Here is a 24,456-nt window from a genome sequence, read left to right as displayed (position 1 = left end):
CATAGCCAATGAACCAATGAAGTAGAAAGTTGAAAGGCATGTGCGCAAGCTTGCGCTTGTCCCATCCTACAGTTGGCAATACAACAATTTAATTGCGAAGAGACGGTGAAGCGAAGCGAAGAGAAGTGGAGTGTGTGGGCGCAGATGACGAACTCTTTCACAGTCCAGCTTCGTGGTTATGGTGCAACTATAAGCACCGAACATCCATCCCTAGCCCTAAGCTTCTGTTCGGTCAGAAATGGCCCGAAATAGCACAGGCCAGAGAAGCAATGACGCATACAACACACCACGTGGTTATTCAGAGGCTATGGCGCCACCATCGGTGGAAAGACGAGCAGGCGAGGAGGAATAGAAAAGGGAAGACACTCTCTCAAAAGAAAAAGGGTCAGAAAGGGTATCCACGGAACCTGTACCACGGGACGTAGATAGATACTGACGACTGTTAACAACATGTATCCAAGGCGGATTTTGCAGTTGACATAATCATAACAGCGATGAGAAACTGACCCTATGGGTGCAGCAACGAGGTCATTGCGAACCTATAACGCTGTTCTGCTCTCAGAGGATTGATGAGATCGATAGATTAACGCGGTGTGCAGCATCCATACCATGTTCACATGCAGCTATGAAAGGGAACTTGTTCTGTTGTAGATTAGATTTAAAATCAGGGAGCTTGTTACATAGGTTGCGAGGATTCCACTAAGGCCTTTCTATACAATTCCATCATGCTGAGGTAAAGATAATGCCTCCAATGCCAAAAGCGCTTGTACCTCGGGCAGTTGCTACGCACCAGGAAATGCAGAGACAATTGCATTTACTGCCGTGAGTACCGCAGAGAAAAGTGCCAGAGAAGGCACAGCTTCGGTGGTTGATGATGGTAACTGTCTTCTCATGCCTGCTGGTTCTGTCACACCGGCGTAAGTGCGTGTAATCTGCCTTGGTGGGCCAGGGTGTGTTTGGTGGCTGCTTCTGATGGGCTTGGCCGCGATGGTGTTCTGCAACCTTCGTTCGCCTTGTACAGACCGTGGTGGGAGTGCAGGAAAGTCGTGTTTATTTGTACCACACGTGACGGTGGCACTACCGCCCCTGGGAGCGTCAGACGGAAGTCGTAGTATTCGATCTTGGTGAATCACGATCTGTGAATAACATCGCGGGATGACTATATGGCGTTCTTAAATACGCATATTCATAAACGACTAAATAAAGTGCGCCAATTCCTTAGCGACAGCCTAATTTTGAACACATTCCGTATGGTCAACAGCTTTGGACAACTTTTATTGGCTGGTCCCCCTTTTCTTGCGTTAGTTACCAACAAAGCGCCCCCTACACAATGCACTGTATGTTGTAGTCAAGAATCGTCGACTCTTCGGTTTAGGAAGACCTTCCAGTTCGGGCTTCTGCGGTGGAGCCTCCCTTGGCTCGGTGGTGTTATCGAAGCCTATCCTCAGGAGACCCCTGTACAAACGGCTCGTAGTCTGTGCTGCTAGGTGTTACCGTATCTCAAAAGTCGTCGTCCCATCCGGAGGTTTCATCAGGCGGGACCTCCATATTGCGTGGGTACACATCGAAGTTAGAGCTGTCCGTAGGCCCTCGTACCTACAATGTAGTTCGCACATGTTTATACGGTTCAATATTGAGTAGTGTTCTATGTGTACAGCGCGTGGAAGTTATGATGTACGCACCAGCGGTTCCAGCGGCGGGTGAAGGGTACGAGATTGTAGACCGTCCCAATCGAATCCTTGGAACCACCTGAAACGTAAGGGTGATTACAGAGCTGAGCTGACACACGATATAGGTTCTAGGTGGAGCCAGTTTTCTTCTCACGGGGTGCTATCACTGTGTGCAGCGCAAAACTCTACGCAAATTACTGAATCTTAAAGCGGTGAAATGACATTTAGGACTGCTCCCTCGCAGTGCAAAGCATTATTATATTTCTCCTGTCTTGTGAAGCAGTAATAGAGCTCCGCTGATGAAGACAACCTATGTGTTCCGAAAGCGGCATAAATGCGGAAGAGCCCCAAGAACACGCTGACATCCCTCGCTCAGCCTGAGGATGTCATTCAAGGACAACAATGACATCCGGAAATATCCCCGCAGGATCCTCCGTTTGTTAGAAAAGTGTTAGAATGAGATTCCAGAGATGATCCTAGGGCCAACATCTGGCGACAAAAATGGGATAATCTCAGGGGCACTCTTAGAACTTGTTCTTCTGCATAAAAAGTACAGACACCTGAGGCTGAACAACGGGCCTTGGTGTGGATTGTTCTCAACGTGCACGCATGCATATTGCAGTTCAACGGGTACTATGGCACACGGACATTGATGGTCTATTAAAGGATCAGCAAAATTATATGCAAGATTTCTCAATACCCTGCACAGGGGCACTAGATCCAAAAATGTCCCCTTCACGGAATGAACAATGCCGTTACGTTGACGCCAACATTAAAGGAACGACACCAATCGGATGCGTCCTTCGTGATTTATAAGCGAAGGAAATAACAATGTACGTTTTCCCTCTCCCTCTCTTTCTCAAGAGGTCTGAGAATGGAGAGCGACCTCCCATTGGCCTCCTCACACGGATTGTCTAATCACCGAGGGAGATATCGTTTGAGGAGACAAATCAGGGAGACCTCTCCGCATTGCCGCGCTTCTTGAGAATGAGATCGAGAGGGAAAGCGCAAATTGCGGGTTCCTTCGTTCATAAATCACGAAGGATGCTACGAATGAATCCCGTTCCTTTTGTGCTGGCGTCAACGTAACGAGAGCTTTCATTCGGCGATAAGAAATTTTTCGCTGAATGGTGCACTCTCAGAAAAAGAGGGTGGAATTTTGGTCCTTTTCCGGACTAAACGCATTACCACAACAATAACTCCCTTACGGGAGTAAATGCAAATGGACTAAATGAATGTCACAGAGCGGAGGAGTGCATTTCACGCTCTGCCTTAAGAGTCCCAGGTACATAAATCACGTGCATGAATGACGCTACTCGCATGACTTGATATCACTCGACATATCATGGTTGACGGCTTAATTCACTAGAAGCTGCAATTACTCCCCATTTTAATCTCTTTTTACGGTGTATCTCATCACCGCGCAATTAAATTTACGCAAACGCCACGGAAGAGCCAGCCATATGCAGACCTCTGAGGCACAGCCCAATCTCCTGCCGTGACACCGGCGCGCGACGTAGCAGCAGCGTAGCAGGGAGCAGTGAGCTCGAATCTGAAACTAGGCCTGTCACGATCACGACACATTCCGTTCGGTCCTGCTAGGTCACGGGGTGACATGAACGTCACTCTTAGTCTCTTTTTTATTCCGTGTTAGCGCCGCGAAGCAACTGTGGCTATGGGCGGCGTACAGACGTGGACAGATGGAGAGAGGATAGCAGGAAGCATGGAGGGACAAGGGGGTTGTCCTGGACCGACTTGAGGGGAACTGTGCAGACAACTCGCACTCGTACGAGGTCACTGAAGGAGCGGACGCTAGAGTCACAAAATAAGCTACGCTTCAGAGTATCGACACTGAGTTCCAAGAGCGAGCATGCGCCATCTTGTTTCTGCGCCACGCTACCCACGCGCACGCGCACTGCGCACTTTAGCGCACGATGCCATCTATCGTGCGCTAAATATCGTGAAATGTTCCTTTCGTTTGCAAGCAGTAGTTGACGGCATCCGAGCTCACCTTGACATCCTCGGGACACTCTGGTTGACAATACATGGTTTATCGCACAACAATCATGCACGCTTCTCTATCCCGCAGGGAGCATTATGTTAGCCGGCTTTGACCCTCAAACGGGGATGGTATCAGTGTGCTGCGGAAACAAGATGGCGCTCCTGCTCTCCCTTGGATCTCAGTGTCGACACTCTGAAGCGAAGCTTATTTAGTGACTCTAGCGGACGCGACACTCGACGCTCAAGGGCACATATACCTCTCCGTAGCGCAACAGCTCTGCTACAGTCATTGTTTTGTACAAACACCTCATTAAAGAAGCACCTATGTGTTGTTTGAAACTGCTCAAACGTCGCCACGCCAGTACTGGACCGCTGTTTCCGCCTTATTGGGCCATCGTGAGCAGTACGCAAACAGGCAACGTTTGAGCGGATTGCGTCAGATGCGATGTTTGTTGTGCAACCCGCGCAACCGAAAACGAAATATTGATGGAGGGGTTTTGCACGGCTCGTTCAATATGACCAGCAGACCACAGTTGTCATGTTGTAGAGAATAACACCGCTAAAGTAGCGGCAGCACCGCTTACTTATGTTTCTTGATGTCCATAATGCCGCCCCGCTGATAGCCCAGCCTCTCAGCGGGATTTTCGCGGCACAGCCTCTTGATTAGTGACACAGCGTTCCGTGTTAGGTGACGGGGAAAGTCCAGCATGTCGATCCCCTTCAGTATAATGTTGTACGTCTTCATTGGGTCGTCTGCAGCGAAGGGCGGCGTTCCCACCAGTAGCTCGTACATGAGCACACCCACGGACCAGAAGTCGACAGCACGGTCGTGGCCTTTGTTGAGGACAATCTCTGGAGCCACGTACTCCGGCGTACCGCAGAAGGTCCACGTCTTTTGGCCAGCTGGAACGCGTTTCGAAAATCCAAAGTCTACCTGCAGTGACCGGTACATTTAATGTTTAGGTAGTTCAGACCAACCAACAAAGAAAAAGAAACATGTGGGAGCACACCCTAGTATGAGGCCATCACCCGTAAGGCAAACGCCACGCACGCTGTCAAGCGTGTATATCTGTTGTCAGGGGCGGAGAGATGATTTTTCTCAGTAGGGGGCGTGTCTGCTATGGGACTGCGTGCTACATACTCTGCCTACGCTTTTTGACGACAGAAACTGAGGGAGTCGGGACATCCTGAGGCCCATCCCCTTGCTCCTGCCAGCAATCCCCTTGTACGAATCACGATGTCCATTGCGATACCGATACAATGATGGACAGAGTTCCGACAATAAGTTTGCAAAGACAGTACAGTTTGTAGACTCCACGTACCAGCTTTGCATATCCGGCAAAGTCCAGAACCATATTCTCTGGTTTCAAGTCTCTGTAGATGACTCCCTTGTCGTGCAAATACTGCAACGCTTCTACAACGCACGCCGTGTAGAACCGAGTCGTACTGTCGTCGAAAGAACCCCTACACATGCGTAAGCAGAAAAACAAACAAACAAAAATTCATTTGTGATGGAGCCATGAGAAGGCGGTGGCAGGACTGGTACCTGTCTCTGAGCAGCGACCAGACCTCCCCACCGAGGCAGGCCTCCATGAGCATGTAGACGTACTTAGTGTCCCGGAACGTCTTGTAAAGGCGGCAGATGAAAGGATGGCGACACGACATCATGAGCGTCTTCTCGCTGAGGACGTGTTCCTGCTGTTGAGTTTCTACGATGTGCTTCTTGGTGAGGCACTTTAGCGCGAACGTGCGTGATCTGTCTTGAACGTACTGCACCTGCACGAAGGAAGGGTTCCGTCGTTCGTTCGCGCCTGAAGGGTTTTCTACCGTTCAGATTGGACTCACTAGTTCCACTCGGCCGAATCCCCCGACACCTAATGTGGCGAGAACCTCGAGGTCGTCCAACTGAATAGGCTTTACGTCTGTGTCCACCTCTAGTGTGCGACTTGGTAGCCTGCGGTCAAATTCACACTCATCACTGTCTCGTCTGATCTATCTTGGGTGACTAACACAGCTCTGTTTGAGTCTACAAGGAGTAATGGCGGGACGACAGTTGGAAAAGTGGATAGCAGACCCGTCTCTAACTTTGTGTCTCCCGTCCAGCTACCAGTTCCACCACCTAGCTTCTGTCCTTCTTCAAAGTTTGAGTTCTAAAGCCCCCGTGCACTAGACAATCACCGTCTTTCAAATGTTCTTCCCGCTCAAGGATCGCTTAAAGGTTCTCTAGGAACGCTTTAAGCTAAAGACTTATTTAAGGTTCGCGATCGCCCCTAATAAAGTGCCTTTTGTATCCGAAGAACAGAACACATCTTGCTGTTTGTTGTTAGCGGTGGACTGGATTTGTTGTAGAGGTAAGAAAGTAGGACATAGTATGTCGGGGTGCCTGATTTGATATTGATCCAAGCGCAAATCAGCGTTGTCATCACGTTCCCGATGGCATCATTTTATCGTTTTTCTGAATGTATACGTTTAACGTTGCAGCGAGAGAGAGAGAGAGAGAGAGAGAGCTGCAAAAAATACCTTTGTTGGAGCGGTCTGAGTTGCAGTCCATCGTCGTAATGTTTATCTTGCAGTTCCCTCAAGTCACCGATAAGCTGAATAAAAGAGCTAGAGACACAGAGATAATTAGCAGCCAGCTAAAAGTTACAGGACACGTCTTAAACGGGCACAATAGATATATTCTGTGGACCTTACTCTCTGTCCAGGGCGAGACACTCTACGCCTGGCTCCAGAGAAACAACATTAGCTGTTCGTTTGTCCTCCCTGAAAAATGAAGTGTGACATGACGAAACGAGCTTGAACTGTGAGTTAGCGTTGGCTAAAGTGCAAGCGGATTATTGTTCTAATTTAGGGAGAACCAGAAGTCTGTTTGGAAACCTGAGGAGTGCTTGTTCACCGAAGTAGTCCCCCCTTCCGAGCGTACGAATTTCTTCTTCCCGGTTAGGACATCCTGGTACTCGCTTCGTGACCTTGACCTAATTTGTTGTAAATTCGATTATATACAATTGCAAATTATATATCCGATTATATGCAACATTCTAACGCTGCTTTCGCTTGTTCGTGTTCACACAGCTTCGAAAGGTGATAGTTGGAGGTGGCCAATAGGCGAGAGGGGGCTTACGTTTCCGTGGCTGATTATGAAGAACGTGTCGCCGGAGGTTCCCTGTCGAATGATATAAACGCCTGGTGGGTAGAAATCCTGCAAGAAATGAACGAGGAAAAACTTGAAGAACAGTTCATACGAAGTCTACACTTCTCATCGCATCATTATATTGACTTTTGACGTTTCATACGTTTCATAAGGTACGTGCTCTCTACATGGTCCGGGGGTAGGGTGGTTCCGGGGGTAGGGCACTCCCTAATTTATGAAATCCCTACATTACTTTCGACTTCACATCGACTTCACAACTTCAGAAGTGTGATTAATCGTCGACACCATAAATCTTTGGAATCCACAAGGTTTGAATTTCCCGTTCAGATACCCGTGTTTAAATGAAGGCGAAAGAAGTCGACTCAACTGAATAAGTCGATTTATCGTCTGCATGTAAAGCGGTCTATACCGACTCACAAGAGGACACATAGTCGCCACAGTAAAGATAAGTCGCTCGGTTTGGGTATTCAGAATAGAGCCCTGCACGGGCCCGGGCCCCCGTCCCGTCCCGGCCTGCGGGCCGTACCGACAATACGCGCAGAGCTCTAGTTCAGACAAATGTCGACTGAACTTCGTTATGTAAACAGACTTGTTCAGCGGCTTCCCATACGACACAGCCGACTGCCTCGGCTACTCTCGCCGCAGAATAGAATAACGGTCGATACCGGCCAGAGACTAAAGAAGAAGAATAGCTGGTTATGAAAAGAATGGCGTGCCGAAAGGCTGCAAATGTATTTGAGAAGTAAAATAGTTCACGCGATGATAATGTACATTGAATAATTAATTAAATAATGTAACATTTTGGCAATGGGTGAAAAAGTGCTATGGCGGGAGACGCTCAAACTCGCCCGCGCCGACAATCTTACCTGAGAGGCAATTTCTTCCCTGCGAAGGGGCTGGTATAGGAGAATTGTTTTGGATTGTTTGGAACACTCCGATAGACATATGTACGAATATTTCAACTACCATAGAGTGAACATCAATGGCATTTAGGGTCAACGACATTCGACCAAAACGAGGCCGGCTGCGAATTTATAGTCCAAATGTTTTGCGTACAGCAGAAAGGGGGCGCGCGCGGCATCCTTTCCATCGCAATGCGTTTCGGGTCCAGCCTGTCGCTTTCATGAGAAGTGAAGTTGGTACTTACTACTTCGAGCACGTCCGACATTTTCGCCAGAATTTCGTTCGATAGCGTCTGCAGCAGTGGAACGCTGCAAGAAAGAGAGAAACAAGGCAGTGAATCTCGGCTCCGAGTCGATTCCAGCCCAGAGAACGCGCGGGGATATCGTGCTCGCTCCGATTTGCATAGAAAATAGCTTGATGCGGTCCACCGACGGCTTTCGGGCGACGGACACGGAGATGAGTTGGTCGTGCTTCCATTCAGTACACGTGTCGGTGTACGTTCATACGCGCAGCACAGTGGAAGAAGCACTACGCCTCGGCGCCTCTCTTAAGAGCGCGACATAAACGTTAGGGCCGGAAATATCGCGTCGCGACCAAACGGGTATATATACGCAAATTGTGCCGCTACTGCCGTTGAGGACCGAAAGCGTGCGGCGATGTTCAGCTATGTTCGCCGGAGTTTGTCATCGTCTGAGACGATGCGATAATGCGATAATAAACATGTGTCGTGGGTACTAGCAAAAAGTAATTAAGTTACAGTTACAGTTTTAGCCCCCGAAAATGGGAACGGAGTAACAGTTACTCTTTTTTTGAAATGTGACTAATTACTGCCGCAGTTACCACGTTAAAGTAATTTAGTTACTTTAGAGTTATGTTTTAACAATAAAGCCGCATAACTGTAACTCTCATAAACATCGTTACGCCGCTCATAACCACAGTTGCTTCGCGGCGCTAACACAGAATAATAATAATAATAATAAAAAAGGAACTCCCACGGTGCTGCTAAGGCCTATGGAAATCTTCGGTTCAGAACACGGCGTAATTATAGCGTTATGCCGTGTTACGAACAGAAGATTTCCAACGGGTCTTAACAGCACGGTGGGAGTTTTTTTTTTTTCGATTCCGTGCTAGCGCCCCGGAGCAACTGTGGCTGTGAGCAGCGTACAGATGTGGATCAGATAGAGAGAGGATGTAGAGAAAGAGCAGACGAGCGGAAAGGTAGGCAATGGTTTTACTGGTTGGTGGTTGGTTGGTTGGTTAATAACAAGGGGAGGTTGAATTCGCGCAAGCGAATTCTGTTTCCCCCCCCCCCAAAAAAAAAAAAAAAACGGTGCGAGGGCACCACAGAAGGTGCGAGCGCACCGCAAAAGCTCACCGGGGCAAGTGTTACGATCACGACCGCGACCACGCAGGACCGAGCGCGCCGTTTTACTGATCTCGACGGTAGCAAGAACAGAAATGCACGATCGAGCGCGAGTAACACGAGCACGAGCCCCGCTCCCCATGCTGATATTAATCTCACTCAACACTCCCGCGCCCGCAGGCTGACTCAAGCCGCAGGGTGACTCTGTCGACTGGTGAGGATGCCTTTTGTTCGATGCAAGGACGGATCTTCAATCTTCGACAGAAGAAACATTGATGGAGGGCATACATAACTGACTGCCGTCCCCTTATCATCCAGAAGTCCTCTCTCAGTTGATGCAAAGCTTCAAGCACGCTGTCTAGCTCACCACAAGGCTACTGCTCCGTGTCCTTCAGTCAAAGAGGTCCCTTCCACCATAACGTACAGTCGCGGAGCGGACACCCTTTTATTCCTCTCGTCACTATATCTGAAGGGTTATTCTGACCCGGACAATGACGCCATCTATCAGGAGATGCGAGTTCTTGTATATGACGTACCCGATTTTCCACATACCTCTTCCGTTTGGACGCCGACCCCTTTATCCAGCGCAAGAATATGAGCGAATCTGTCCAACATACGTAATTGAACTTCGGTTCCAAGGCACGTGATACAAACCGATATAACCTGGCTGCGCTGTGCTTTCGAAACCTTAATGGCAAGGACAGTATGTCTGCGTTCGCATTGGGCTCAGCATGCAGAACCTCATTCAACGACAAGACTCCTGGAGCACTCGAAGAAGCATCGAAGACAATACGGACCTTAGTCGTTTCCCTTTCTCGACGTATGATTGCGTGGTGCGACATGTACTAGCCGAGAAGTGGTGCTGCCGTATTAACGCGTTCAGCGTGACAGTTGACGAGATATTTATGACGAATCACCTGATCCTTTGATCGCAACCTGATCTTTTAAGAGAGTACTCGTGGGGCTACGCAAACGTTGCTCAGCCACAACCTTATTAGTTCCCATCTGAGAAACGAGATCTTCACACCGTGGCAACCGTACCTTGTAACGGCTGTCCTCAAACGTCGTCGACACTTGAAAATTCTGAAACACCTTCATCCCCTGGGATACCTTTCTCTTCAGGAGCTGTTATCCCAAAGTCTTCAAGTTCCGAAGAGGAGCGTTACGCTTCGGAAACTTCGTCATGCTGAATGTTCGACACCTGTACATGTAGGACGCTGGTGTCATGACCATATTGTGCGCCAGTGGGCACTTGCAGGGTCCATCCAAATGCACTCTCCAGGCAGATGAGATTATCCTGTATAAGTATCTGCCTCCCGGTCACTACGGACTCCATAAAAGTCGGCACCTAGAAGTATAGAAATCCTTCCGGATACATCGGCTCATCCGCCAACGTGATGCCGTCCTTTATTTAGCTGAGAACGAACTTTGCAGTCTACGTTGGGAAGGTTGCCTACACATATCTCTGGCATTTCTAATATTTCAATGCAGATCTTCTCAGCGCTGTACTGCGATCGTAGTGTCGGATTTTCACTCTACGGAGCTGCAATTCGGTTCCCTCGTTTCCTATACTGTATTAATATTCAAATGTACTCTTCCATCCGTCGGCAACTGTAACTTCCTGGCCAAAGCTCGCTTAATAAAACTTCTCTGGTTGCCATCATCTATGAGAATACGCACACATTTCTCTTCACCTCCAGCCGTACATAATGATACAGTCTGCAGATAAGTACAGTCTGCAGCAGAACTACGTCTTGTCGAGGGCCCCGTTGTCATATGCCGTTGGTGACTATCGCACCACTCTTGTGTTGTTGCCTCGACGACAGAGTACAGTTAAGTGGCGTCCACTGTATTTCCGGCAAATTATACTGCAGTACGACGGACAAACCTTAGCCATATGGTGCTGCTTCCCACACCGAAAGCATCAATGACTTCTACGTAAGCGTTCTTCAAGCTCGGTAAGGTCAGCTTGTACATTACAGTTCGCCATATCGTGTTCTTTCCCGAAGAAAAAAACAGGGCTCCATTTTCTTCCTGACCTCAACGCTAAGCGCCGATGCTGACGGAAAACGTTGTCGTAAAGTTTGCGGCGCGCTTCTGTAGCTTGACGGGAATGTCCTCTTGACTTCTTGCATCTCACTCACTATCGGCTGTTGCTGCAGACGTTCGGCTTTCTTCTTAATAAACCCCAGCAACTTCTCTATAGCAAGACTTCATATCTATCTAAAACCATGTTTCGCTGACTCCCTGTACTCGCAAAAAGGACAGTCGGGTGACGTTGTACCACAGCGCGAAAAATGCTCACGCAGCAGCAAGATATGCGCTAAACGCATTGCGTTCTGAAAAGGTTTTATTCACAACGATTGCCTAGGTGTCACAGATGAATAATCAATCGCCGCCTGTTTCCACGAGGGTGGCATGCCTCTACCTTCAAAACGACCTTTCTTCTTGCATTTTGTTTTCCTTTTTACGATGTACGCTTTGTGTATTGTCGTATAGCCAACTGTAGGATGGGACAAGCGTAAGCTTGGCCCCATCACAATGTCATCAATATGGAGGTAGGAGTACCAGCTGCACAGCAAGTCATCAGTAGTTGTGAGCCATATTATGAATACTCTAGCCAGACGTGGTGTCAGAATCTCCAAACAGATCTCGCTTCAGTTCGCGGTGTAAGTCGCTCGCCAGCTTGGCTCTCTTCGTTGTTGGAACAGGAGCCTTCGCTCTCGACGTCGTTGTAGCATGTTATGTTTCTCTGACGTAGTTAGGTCATTGTTGTATCGTTGGCTGATTAGATCAAGTCAAAGAATTAAAGAACTAGTGAGCCCATCTTCCTTATCGTTAGGTCATTATTTGCCGGCCTTAGTATACTCGATTGTTAGTGCGATCGACGATCGCCGCAAACGGTGTATTGTCATCAAGCAAGAGAACTACCTATGGAGGTAGCCCCTTTAACGGTAGTAGTGTATTGGCATCACAATCGAAGGCTCACTTTTAACGGTAGTGTATTGCCAACTGTATTAACTGTATTGCCAATGGTAGTGTATTATCATCAAGCAAGAGAACGCAACAGTAGCTCGACTTAATGTTAATATCTCGATTCATCCCACATTCAATTAGGATCCAACATCTATATACAAGGTCACCCTATACAAAGTTCGTGGTGTGTAATGACGATAGATAAAAATAGTGTTTGGGGCAGCTAAACTATATGCGGGTTCGATACCAGCCGAGAACGATAGCAATTTCGGGGAAGTAAACATTGCTTTCAGCATAATGTAATGCATAATGTAAAAACCCCGAGACTAGCTCGCTTGCTTCCTAGCCATTTTTTCATTGCTTTCAGCGCCATTTGTATGATTTCCGGCGCGCTTTGAAAAAAGAACAGGTGGTCGAAATTATTTCACCTTGTTTCATTCACGATGGCCTGGCGCACATCGTCAATGACTGCCCTGAGCACCAGGTGGCACGAGAAGTTATGACTGCGTAGCTGAAAACGCTTCCAATACCCTGTGACATACAACGTAGTAATACCATTGTCACAGGGCAAATTGAATGTCATTCCCAGCGAATGACATTCGCACTGAAAATGAATTCGGGGAAACTCATTCGCTTTTTCCTCTCGCATCGGCTGTGTATACACACAGCCGATGTCTCGAAGTAGAGAGGTAGCAAAAACAAAAACAATACACGGTTTGAAAAAAAAGAAGAAAAGAATAAAGACGAATGAAAAGTTGCAGTCCAAGTGAATTTGTTAATATCATGAACTTGACAAGTTTTGACGCCAAGGAAGGAAGGCTTAACACTGTTTCTTCGGAGGACTATCCTCGTTCCCAGTCGCCATGTTGCCAAGTGCGGCGCAGATAGGCATCTTAGTCTTTGCTTGTGATTCTTAGACAACAAAGTCTCGTCGAAAACGCAACAATGTCGTGAAAATACCTAATGTTTCGGTATTTCGAGAAAAAGAAATAAAACTATAACTAATGTACCTGCATAATGCTTCATATGTTCGGCCCCGCACTCTAGAAAAATGGTGGTGGTGGTGCTGGTAAAAGAGCTCGACGTTGTCGGCCTCACAGAAGTGGGCAACGTCATGACTGACGCCCTGGGAGGACGTGCGTCCTGGGCCGTCCTGGGCTTCTAAGGGAACTCTGCCGACTTATATGTCTGAAAGCGTCTATGTCTAAAAAAAATGAACTTCACCGCATAGCACGCTCCTGGCCAACCATCATCTCGAATGATATCGTGACCTGCCCTCATTGGTTGAAAACGAGAGGCGCACGCCTTTTTTTGTGACACTTACCTGCTCATAATTGTTAGCTGGGAGCGTGCTATGCGGCGAAGTTCATTTTTAAGAGTTTGGTGCATTGATTATCCACAGCGACATCACTCGCGAATGGCATTCTGTTTCTTCGTGTATAGCTTGATACAAGACAAACGAATGGCAATCGGATGCGACTGTCATTAGCTGGGAATGCCATTCAGTTGGCTGTGTGACAGGGGTATAAGCAACGGGAATGGACCTTTCGCATCGTATCCTAGCGGCTGTCCAGGGAACCACGCTCAGAGCATGTCAAAACAAATCCACATGGGGAGCACAAAGGACCAAAACCGGTCCGGAGTGCGACCAGCCAGCTGGCGCCGTTCGGCGGTCTCCCCACTGGTCTCCGTTTCTGTCGTCCCATTACTGCGCCATCTAGTGAAGACGGAGATAACCCTCTCCGGCGCCTCAAGGTCATGCGCATGCGCATAGGCCATTGGCCGAGGCAGGCTACATTTATGGACAAACACGAACCTCCGCCAACGCCCAAGAATCAAAGATATCAAATAATTCCGTTGTTTACGTTGCATTCACAAGATGTCACCCTACCTCGTGCCTACATGAGTGAGTGTGTGAATGAGTGAAAAAGATGTAATGGGGGAATGCGAAGGACGTGGTTGGTTGTCCGTCCCCCTTGTACTTGAGGCACTCGAAAAATAACTCCAGGAAGACGCCTGCTGTGGTGGTGTAAAAGGATCATCCCTGACCGAATGTCAGGAGCGTTCAGGTTCGATCCCTGGTCCTGGCGTCACCACACTTTTTCCTGAATTAGTTGGTTTGATTGCCACTGTGACATATTAGGAAGACATCTTTAGCCGTAAGGCCCACATCCGAAGCGAGACGTGGCTCTATAGCCTTGGTCCCGTCCGAATAGCACTGTCAATTTAAAATTTGAATAAATTAAATAATAAATTAAGTAAAATTTTCAATATTTTATCCCGAATAATTCTACTTTGGGCAAATGCTATGTGGACAAATCGGACAAATAAAAATATAGAAATTAAAATTGGGTACTCCCTTCGTTGGAGAATTCCAGGAAGTTTTGTGCATAGAATTTACTTTAGCCATACTTTCGTGGCATTAATGTGTAGATGATGCTGACTAGTAAACTGACAGTTCCGATAGAGCTGGATCACGACTCGTCGTAGACGTTGTCGAAAGTTTGCTCTGCGGATTTTCTGGCTCTTATGCTCTAGCAGTACGTGAAAGATCGAAAAAACGGAAAACGAAAAAAAAAAAAAAGAAAAAAGAAAGAAACGATAACCGCTACGCTCTGAACATTGTTATTATGTAATAAGTACGGACGGGAGGTTTAGACAATAAAATGGCCCAAAGTAGGCTGGAATTTGCGCTCCAAAAAGTAGCGAATATAGGCACTAAAAAGAGAAAATAAGCGCGTTCCCCTGAGGATGTATATCGAATTTCTTGTAATGATCTCTTGACGATATGTGATGCTGGTGCTTGCGCATGGTACTATACAAGCTTTAACGCCTCATACTTGAATTGATGGGGACGATTCCATTATGGCTGTGGCTATTCTTCAGACGGACTTTCGTGGGATTCCATAGAGTGGAGCAGTTCCACTTGTGTCTGAAACGAGCAGAGAGGGACCTCAAGATGGCAAGAAACAGAGACTGCAGGGCGCGAAGGCAGAGAGCTCAAGGAATCTCGTACAACACGAGCACAAACATGCGACGAGCTCACGGATGAATTATCCGCACACTTTATTTTCAGAAGAACCGCCACAAGCTGGTTCAGAGATGCATCTGGACAGCCCGACTGCGTCACCTCATCAGGATGACGTCCGCAAAAGCGCTAATGTCCAGTACTGCGATGCGACTACATCGTCCACGTTTCTCCTGGATGACGTGCAGCCGAACGTTTTAAGAAGGACACTGACGACGACGACAGGCCCATGAACAATGTCAGCATTTCAGAAAAATAATTCATTACGACAAGTCTGTCCCATTCGGAAAACGTTCCTCCAAAAGCGGATGAACGAGATGTCTGGAAAAGACGAGACGCTTCTCAACAATTTCTCCAGAGACATGTCCACTTTAAAGGAGCAGCTGTGTAGCTTCGTCCCAGATTACAACAGCAAGGTGACGATCGGACGATACGTCCGATCCCAACAATATGCTGGAAAACCACGAAGGATCTTCACCAAAGAGTCCTGCGCGCCGGACTACTGCAATCCCAATTGGGATTGCAGTAGTACACATGGTGCCCCAGAAAATGTGTTATTGAATTATAATAAAAAAACTACGCCACCTATAGAATCATGCGGTCAACAGCATTTGTTCTTATTAGGTTTTTGCCACCTCCTCGTGTGCATGTCATGTGTCGTAAGTTGAATTATGTAAATATTTGCGAACTGAACTCGGAAATTTGCCAAGTAAAGGTCACTTTTTTACCCCACCAATATGAAGAGCGTGCCGAATGAACTCAAATTCATGATAATTGACAGTGATATTCACGAGCTATCCCATCGGAAAAAATAGCCGAACATCATGCTTTTCGGAGCACCGGACCATAACGCGCGACGACTTTTTGAGCGCAATCGCTCTCAGTTCGACGACGTACGCGAAGAAGAGAATGGCGTGAAAAAAAAAAAAAAAGAAAAAAAAAGTGTGCGTGTGTGTGTGTGTGTGGGGGGGGGGGGGGCGTTGTGCCCCGGTCCCCTCCGGCAAATTGAAAACTCTCCTCCTACGGTCCGACACCCAACGCACGTGAGTGCACTACCAGCAGCTATTTACACGGCACGCATACGCGGCACGGTTTTTCATTTGTTGAAAACGGTTGTCGAGGTTCTTAAGCACCCCGTAGTTGGCGCGTAATATCGCGTGGTGTAATTTTAGGTTAGCCCCGCAGCAAACACGTCTTCCCAGCCAGCACGCTGTCGGTCCTCGTTCGTTTATGTAACTCCTTTATCCGGGCGGAGACGAAAGTAAAGTGCTGCAACATGGCGTGTTGGCGTGCGACGCGTGCCTGTCGATGGCCCGAGGTTATGGCTTGCGTGCGCTCGCCGTTCCACGTGCAGCAGGTCGCTGTTTCCCGGAGGAAGCCGGCAGGTGGCGGCGCGCACTGTATACTGGTAGGCGCCGGCCCGTGCTGGTATACGCGCTGTGGCGTGATACCCGGGTGGTATACTCACCTCCTGAGGAATTGAATATTCTCCTCCTGTCGTTGTAGACCCGTTTTCATCATGATCGCCTGGAATACACGCCGGTCCAGCACCCATACTTTGGCCGTCGTCACAGCTGAATCAGAAAGAGTGGCACGTGTTATGGGACTGCGGATTGCCGTCGTTCACTCTCGTTGTACTTTTCGGCTTCAGTGTTTAGATAGTTTTTAGGAAACCGTTGATAAAGTGGCTTGCGTCGAAGCGCATCAACCGGAAGCAATCAGTGGTGTTAGAATGTGATTCACACACGATTGGCTCCGATAGAGGGGGGGGGGGGCAGAAATGACAGAAAATTTAATGGTTTAATGGCAGAAAAAAAAAAAGAAAAAAGGGGGAAAGGTCAGCCATGCAGCACGCCGGCTTGCTATTCCATAAACAAAAAAAAAATAAATAAAGAAAAAGGAAAAATATGATCAAGAAAGAAAAAGGAATAACAAAAAGACGAATAAATAAATACAAACAAGAAAAAGATTAAAAAGACACTCGGCTCACAGGGAGCCCAGCTCACTGGGGGCGTAATCGCTTCATCGTCGTTACGGTCGTTACAAGCTAACGAGTGGCGGGAAATTCAAAAAGGTGGGCACGTGACACATTGCGCATGACGTGTACCACGGCCTTCACGTATTGCGCGAAGAGCGCCGTGCACGTGTTTTATCACGTGCCCACCTTTTTAAATTTCCCGCCCGCCATTTTTAATTTCCCGCCACTCGTTAGCTTGTAACGACCGTAACGACGATGAAGCGATTAAGCCCCGTATCACGCAGAAAGCGGAGAATCGCTTTTGTGACTCTCCACTGGCTATAGCTCGCTGCACGGGTCCAAGGAGTGTTGCGAGGGAAACGCTCCGATAGGCACGATAAGGTTACCAACGGTGTGCTAAAGCTGCCTACTAGAGAGGTTTAGTATAACGTACGCTATCGCCCTAGCGTACGTCAGGAATTACGTGGTGGTTATCTGCGCAATGCACAGAGCATCTGCTTGTGCCTCGCGCGTGGACGCGGAACCACAGACGCTGTCCCTTACGTGCGCAAAGGTGACAGCGTACGATATACTAAGACTCACTATTAGAGACTTTTAGAACATCGTACACTATCGCCTTTGCGTACGTATGGGATGGCGTTGGTGGTTATTCTGCACACGCGCAGGGCACAAGCAGAGCTTTGTGCATTGCGCAGCACCACCCCGCTAATCCCTTACGTACGCAAAAGTGATAGCGTACGAGGCACTAAAACCCTCTATTATTTGCAGACGACGTGTTAGCGTGACTCTGGATCAAAAGGCTTCAGCCTGACGTGGGTCCAGAGCCCACCGAGAAGCAATTACGACAAGCGTCCATATTAGCGTTATTGGACTTATTGCTTACATAGTGGCGTACTGGCCCGACACGTGTGCAGATGTACATGTAGTGATCAAAAAGTATTCAGAATGCCGAAAAGTATTCAGAAATGAATTTATATTTAAAAGAGTAAAGTACTCACAAATTTAAGACTTAGTCACCATTGAAGTGTATAGTTCCATATAGGAAACCGCGCACTTAGTCCAGCGTTATATTATCATTGTCGGAAATATTTTTTGAGGCCTTTGGAAACAGGAACAGGCCGTGTCGTTACCCACTCCCTTGAATCGCTCGCATATCGCAAGAGCTTCTTTTTTATAGTTTTGTCACAATTTTTTATTCACGGGGGCGACTCCCTCCCGTGAGTGTTTTCCTTTTTCTAAAAATCAAAAGCAGAAGAAAATTTATAGGATATTTGGGCCTCTGCGAAGGCCTGTTTCCTATAAGAAAGGCTCTGAAAAAAATGTTTCGGACGTTGGAAAAAAGATTATGATGGTGATTGGTGTTTTCACGGCGCATTAGCAACTTATGCCATAATGCGCCAAAACGGGTTGGAAAAAAGAACCAAGGTAAGTGTGTGGTTCCCAAAGTGGATCACCACGATCTTGACTAAGTTTAAAATTGTAAGTGTTAAATATAAATTCATTCATTGATTCATTCGACTTCGAATTCATATTCAGTAATACCCGATCGCACAACCAGCACGACAGAATTGAAACATCAGTACGGAATTCCTTTGCTATAGCAGCGCGTCGTAAGGTATCTAAATTAGTGTTAACATTTAATCTATATCACTCTAATTCCCAGTATGTATCTCCAGTACATTCTTTTCAGGCCGTGTCAATCATTCTTCCTCGGTATTACTAAATATCAGCCACACTGATGCCCTTAAACTCTCCACCTTACAGCTTGGTGTCTCAGAATGAAATTCGCTTCCCGCTGGAGTAGTTTTAATTACTGACGTTACTAAATTCAAATTAACATATAAACAGCTGTTCTTTTGAAAGTTCCGTGTGTACATTGTATGTGTGCAATTTTTGTGTGTACACGTAGAAATGAAGGTTTCGTATATGTTCGTAGTTTTGTGTATATTTCGTGTTCTTGCTCTTTGCAACCCAACCCCCTTATGTAATGCCCTTATCTAGGACCCTTCAGGTATAATAGATTAAATGAATTTTTGAAGCTTTTTCATCAGTCCTCGTACACGTGTAAACACAGTACCTAAAGTAAACACGGGAGGAAGACACTATTATTCGCTAATATGCGTGGAAAGGAAAACACATTAATAATTCTCTTTCCTGATTGCTATATCGTTGAAGCCCGATCGATACCTGGAGGTACGTTCCGATATGATTAAGAAAACACACGGTCTGATAATTGAATTTCTGTCTTTGAAGCATACATGTTGTATTTCTGGAGCTAAGTACTGTCCTACCCATATTAATCAGTTTCTATCATGATGTTACAATCACTTCGAGTTCATGTCTACTGGTCATACTGATTAAACATCGCAACCAACCAGAGTTGTGTAATTTACGGAAAAATGTAATTACGTTACACCTATACTGTTACAGTGACGTGACCATGAAAGCAATTAAGTTATAGGAAAAGTTACTCGAACGACTACCCTTGCTTCGTCGCTGTCTCGTTCCTTTCTTTTGTCGCCTGGCCAAGGGACTACCCTGTTTGAGTATGATTTAAATCAATGCCAATGCCCGCGAAAGACAAGCATTCTTAGAAAAATGGACAACTTGCACGCATAAAGGAATGTCTCATCCGTTAAAGTGGGACTCCGCATCAAAATCACTGCAAAGGTTGTGGTATATCAGTAATCTGTGGGATGTCAGGAACATGTGTACGCAATATCTCGGTCCAAAAGTGCGCATATTTTACTCAAACGAATTATTACGAAGCGCGGGCTTCGCCTCTGTGAAGCGAGAGGGCGCTGAAAGCAACCACTGCTGACATCATCCGGCATCCGGCAATGGAGAAAGAATGCAGGCTTGGAAGCAGACGACGATGCTCGGTGACGTCACGGAATCCTCCTCTGGACGAACCACCGTACAGCATGGAGCTCTGTTTTCTGTTCTTCGCATTTCGGTTTCGGTTTGCTATTGTCATCATTTACGAATTAATCACTTGCGCAAAATGAATGCGAATGTTGTATTCAGTATCGAGGGTGTGGCTCGTGTTCGATATTATGCTCACCTAATTTTTTTCGCGTCCTTGCGAAGTCTCCCTTTAAGAAGAGGCCATACCGCCAGGCAGAAACATACAACAAACTTGTTTTAACAGCGCAAGAACGTAACCTTTCAAACTTTACTGAAAGTTAGGGGGGGAATGCAATGTGAGTACGTTACAGTTACTCATTTTTGGTTGTACTTAGTTAGAGTACGTAAGTTAAGACGGTTACAAAGTGTTGCACACTGCAATGGTATCGAAAACAACATATTGCTTATTATTTTGGAATTTCTCGTCGAGTGCGATCCATTTTTATGCTGCTTTAACAACGCTAGCAGGGAACCATGCCCTGATGATACTGCCGAGGGAACGCTGGCGACTTTGTTGCTTAGCAGGAGGCGTCCCAAAGTCGCCGAATTAGACACCATTTCGGCCTTTGAAATAACCTTCAAATAAGCGTCTTGAACTTGAAATAACCATCAGAGTGTAGTGCTACCTTTCACGCTGGCCGTCCGGGTGCAGTTGTACAGGATGGCGAGTTCGCCGAATGCCTTGCCTGGGCCCATCCGTCCCAACACACGCTCTTCCTTTTCCACTTCCAGCTCGCCCTCTGTAAGTGGAATATCATTAAATTTCAACACGCGCCGAGAGAAAGAGAGAAAGAGAAAGAGGACGAGAAGGGTATAAGCACTGTATCTTCATTCAAGCATAGCATTTACGAAAGACGACATCCGTGCCTTTGCTTTGTACCTTTGTTTCCATTTCTGTTCTTCTTTTATTTCTTTTATTGTGACTGTTCTGACTTTGTGTGACTATTGGTATGTTTTCTGAGTTGTCTACGTTGGTGGTGCCAATTTTCTCCATTTTTTTCTTTTTCACTCACTCACTCACTCACTCACATCCGAAGGAGACACATGCGCTCTTGAAGCTGCAGTTCATCACGTCATAGGTTGCACCTTGAAGGCCAGTCCATTGCCACAGAATAAAACCGCTATCAGTCCAGATTCGCGGAAAGCGATGGGCGTACGCCTTTCTGTGACAATAACGTGACTGCAAAAAGAAGGGGGGACACACTCCGTTGCAGAGGTCTGCGGATTCGTAGAATTTACTTTGGTGGCTCTTCATTTATTTAATTAATTTCTATATATCGATCTAAATAAGTAACAACTAACTCACCAGCAATTGAAATCGTATTAATTTATCCGTACACTAAACCGTAGCGCCGAAATGTTACAAAAAAAAAAAAAAATTGAGCGTCAGCCACATTTAGGATCAGAAAGATGTTAATTCCACGTTAAAAGAACAACAAACAAAAAAGAAGAAAAGAAAGAGACGGTTAATGCCTAGAAGCGGCGAAAGTGTTTATGCTATTCTTAGAGCCGCGCCGGATGCAACGCTGCTGCTGACACTGCAAGCGCGCTTTAATTACGATAAGAAGCACTTAATTGCGAGAAGAACTCGCTAGCGAAAACACACCCTGAGCGACGTAATATCCTGCCTATCCAAGGCTTAATTTTGTGTGGCTGAATAAGGCGGAACCCGCCTCGCGAAATCTCGCCATCTCACCTCCGTGGAAACGGTCGCTCCTTGTCTGTGTTTTGCTGCGTGCCTTACCTGAGAGACCGTCGCGCATTAAAATCAAGAAGCCTGCCGCTGACAAATTTGTAGGGAGATGTAAAAGTAACGGAAAATACCTGCTCGCAATGTTCTCTGGCCTGTTACGTTTAGAGCAACCTTTGATGTAGTGGACATAGGAATCCGGCTTCTGAACTGGCGACACGGAGCCTCTTCTAACACCGTTGTGTTTCACGTTAGAGTTAGAGTTCGAGTTCTTTTGCGCCGAATATGGATATACCGTATTTTCCGGTGTATAACGCGCGCGTTATACAGTGAAAAAGTGTTCTGAAGAGGTCCTGCGCGTTATCTAACGGTGGGCGTTATACACAGAAATATTTTTTTTTTGCAGAGTTCCTTTTCAGGTCGGTGACGAACAAATTCTAGCCTCTTGCAGAGTGTGCTGTGGCTTTCTCCCATATCTCTTAGGGTCAATTAATAAAACCGGCGAAAGGGCACTGAACTTCGTAAAAAGGTTAATGATGCTGCTTAAGGATGCTATTCAGCAGTAAATAATCTTGAATTCATTTGAGAAGAATGGCGTGATTGAGAACGGACGCGAAACGGAACGCAGAGAGGAGACCGAAGAATACTATGGCAGCGAGGCTGTTGCATCGGAGGTTAACGGATTTGACTACATGTGTTTCAAATATAGCACATGCAGATATGATACACCGCTTTGGTTTATTGTGGCGGTACAGAAGCTTGTAGCACCATTGCAGTGCGCGTTATGCACCGGTGCGCGTTACACCGGAAAATACGGTAACATTGACAGTATGATTAGAGTACAACGCCATGATTCTGGATGTACAGGAAACGTATGAACAAGGGAAGATCACTCAAACGCTAACGAAGTGGAAATGTTACCCATGGCTATCTTTTTTTTCTCAAGGTGAATTTTCGACACTGGCACATTTCAAGTGTCTGTCGCTTCGATTTTTTTTTCCTGCGTCGCGCTTTAACGGCATTAGTATAATTCCGCGTTGCTAACGACTGATTATTTCGATACTAATCCTTCCTCTGCGACTTTAGATATCAGATTTTTAAAAAGCAATACTGAAACCTGTAATTCACTTGTAGTCGTGTCCAGGTATGCCTGATGACCTCATACCGGACTACCGCAAGGAAACGTGCGTCGTTTTGTTTCGCTAGATGGTCAACAGATCATGGCAACGCGGTCACCAGCAATAACCGCACCTACACTCTTAAAAATGAACTTCACCGCATAGCACGCTCCAAGCCAACTATCATCTCAAATGATATCGTTATCTGCCCTGATTTGCTGAAAACGGGAGGCGTACGCCCTTTTTGTGACAATTATGAACAGCATAAGTGTCACAAAAAAGGCGTACGCCTACCGTTTTTAACAAATCAGAGCAGATAACGATATCATTCGAGATGATGGTTGGTTAGGAGCGTGCTATGCGGTGAAGTTCATTTTTAAGAGTGTAGGACCGACATACTAGCAGCCAGCTTTTAACGCCGTTTCCTGTAAAGCGTGTTCTACCACAAGATGATATTTATTGTGGGAAAGCGCACTTCACAAAGAACCTCATGAGTTGCACAGTCAGCACCTTTGTAGAACATGGCTTTTTCTCCAGTGTTTCAATCAATCGATCGATCGATCAATCGATGGATCAGAACATGACCCAGCTTGGAGCTCTGACGACTTTTGACCATTTTTGTGCCAGTCCCGTCGCTTTTTCCTTCACATCCGCATTGTTTTTCACGCGATTGCTTTCTATAGGTCATGTTGTTCCGTACTGTCTCCTAGGTTAAATGCCCTATTCGTAATGTGGATTACTGCTACTTAATTTACCAGCAGAGACGTATAAATGCGACCCGACGTCGCCCTCCCGTATGACGAGCGTTCCTGCTTCCAGGAGCTGCGGGTACATGCAGTCCACGATCTCACGCAGCTGGGAGGAGTCCAGGTTCTTGAGGAAGTCGTTCTCCATGATGGCGTCCTTGATGAGCTGCTTGGATCTGGTAAGAAAAGATTGAAGAACCTGATAACACGCTCGATGCCAACTGGCATTCGGAACAATAATTCACGTAATAATGATCAGCTGCGAATATTTGAATCAGACCTGATGTCTCATCGTTGCAGCTACAACTACGTTAGCAGAATGCGACCTTTTGAGTGAGACAACATAAACTGCAGAGGCTGAACGAGCAATGAAGGTCAAACACAGCGCCTAAGCCTCACGGACGAACAAACAAAGATCTGAAAGACGGCAGCTGTCAGTGACGGGACTAGAACACACACCTGAAACCTATTAAAAAAAAAAAAGAAAAAAGAAAAGCCTCCGCCTCCGTTTGTTTGTTTGTTTGTGTGTGAACATGAGCGTGCATGGAAGATTATGTTTGTCTGTTTATAAGAAAAAAAAATAGATGAGGAGAAATTTAACCCCTGTATGCAACACGGGGAAAAGTCAACTTATCCCCTTTTTACTATTTTTGCTGCAATGACATCTACATACCAGTATGTACCTGCCAGAGAAAATTTCGGACCGTATTGGCCCGTTACAGGAGGGTAAAAAACGGGAAATGCATGCGTGCCAATGGGACGGACAATCAGATCATGCCCCTTTTCTCGGTCCGGGATTTTTCGACTTATATCCCCTTATTGCATACAAAGGTTCAATTGAACTCGTCTCCCGACTTGTTTTAACCACGATATAAGAAGATATAACCACGACCTACTATAGATTATAGCGACCATGTCATATGGA

General features: G+C 46.6%; 1 protein-coding gene across 2 annotated transcripts in view; it reads right to left on the bottom strand.

Moving 5' to 3' along the window:
• Window positions 1-1,249: 1,249 nt before the first annotated feature.
• Window positions 1,250-24,456, bottom strand: part of LOC135368282 (cGMP-dependent protein kinase, isozyme 1-like) — a 169,927-nt gene continuing 146,720 nt past the window's right edge. For both annotated transcript variants that reach the window (XM_064601457.1, XM_064601456.1), the window contains exons 3-16: window positions 23,541-23,707; window positions 20,604-20,717; window positions 16,561-16,666; window positions 7,970-8,033; window positions 6,793-6,870; window positions 6,549-6,646; window positions 6,366-6,434; window positions 6,192-6,278; window positions 5,517-5,625; window positions 5,218-5,447; window positions 4,994-5,135; window positions 4,256-4,605; window positions 1,683-1,749; window positions 1,250-1,596 (exon numbers count right to left, since the gene is read on the bottom strand). In XM_064601457.1, coding sequence (XP_064457527.1) covers window positions 1,501-1,596; window positions 1,683-1,749; window positions 4,256-4,605; window positions 4,994-5,135; window positions 5,218-5,447; window positions 5,517-5,625; window positions 6,192-6,278; window positions 6,366-6,434; window positions 6,549-6,646; window positions 6,793-6,870; window positions 7,970-8,033; window positions 16,561-16,666; window positions 20,604-20,717; window positions 23,541-23,707 — 1,777 coding nt within the window. In that variant the 3' untranslated portion in view covers window positions 1,250-1,500. The remainder of the gene's footprint in view (window positions 1,597-1,682; window positions 1,750-4,255; window positions 4,606-4,993; window positions 5,136-5,217; window positions 5,448-5,516; window positions 5,626-6,191; window positions 6,279-6,365; window positions 6,435-6,548; window positions 6,647-6,792; window positions 6,871-7,969; window positions 8,034-16,560; window positions 16,667-20,603; window positions 20,718-23,540; window positions 23,708-24,456) is intronic.

The sequence above is a fragment of the Ornithodoros turicata genome, chromosome 9 (genome assembly GCF_037126465.1).
Source record: "Ornithodoros turicata isolate Travis chromosome 9, ASM3712646v1, whole genome shotgun sequence".
NCBI classification, from domain to species: domain Eukaryota; kingdom Metazoa; phylum Arthropoda; class Arachnida; order Ixodida; family Argasidae; genus Ornithodoros; species Ornithodoros turicata.
This window is presented reverse-complemented; position numbering and strand designations above follow the sequence as displayed.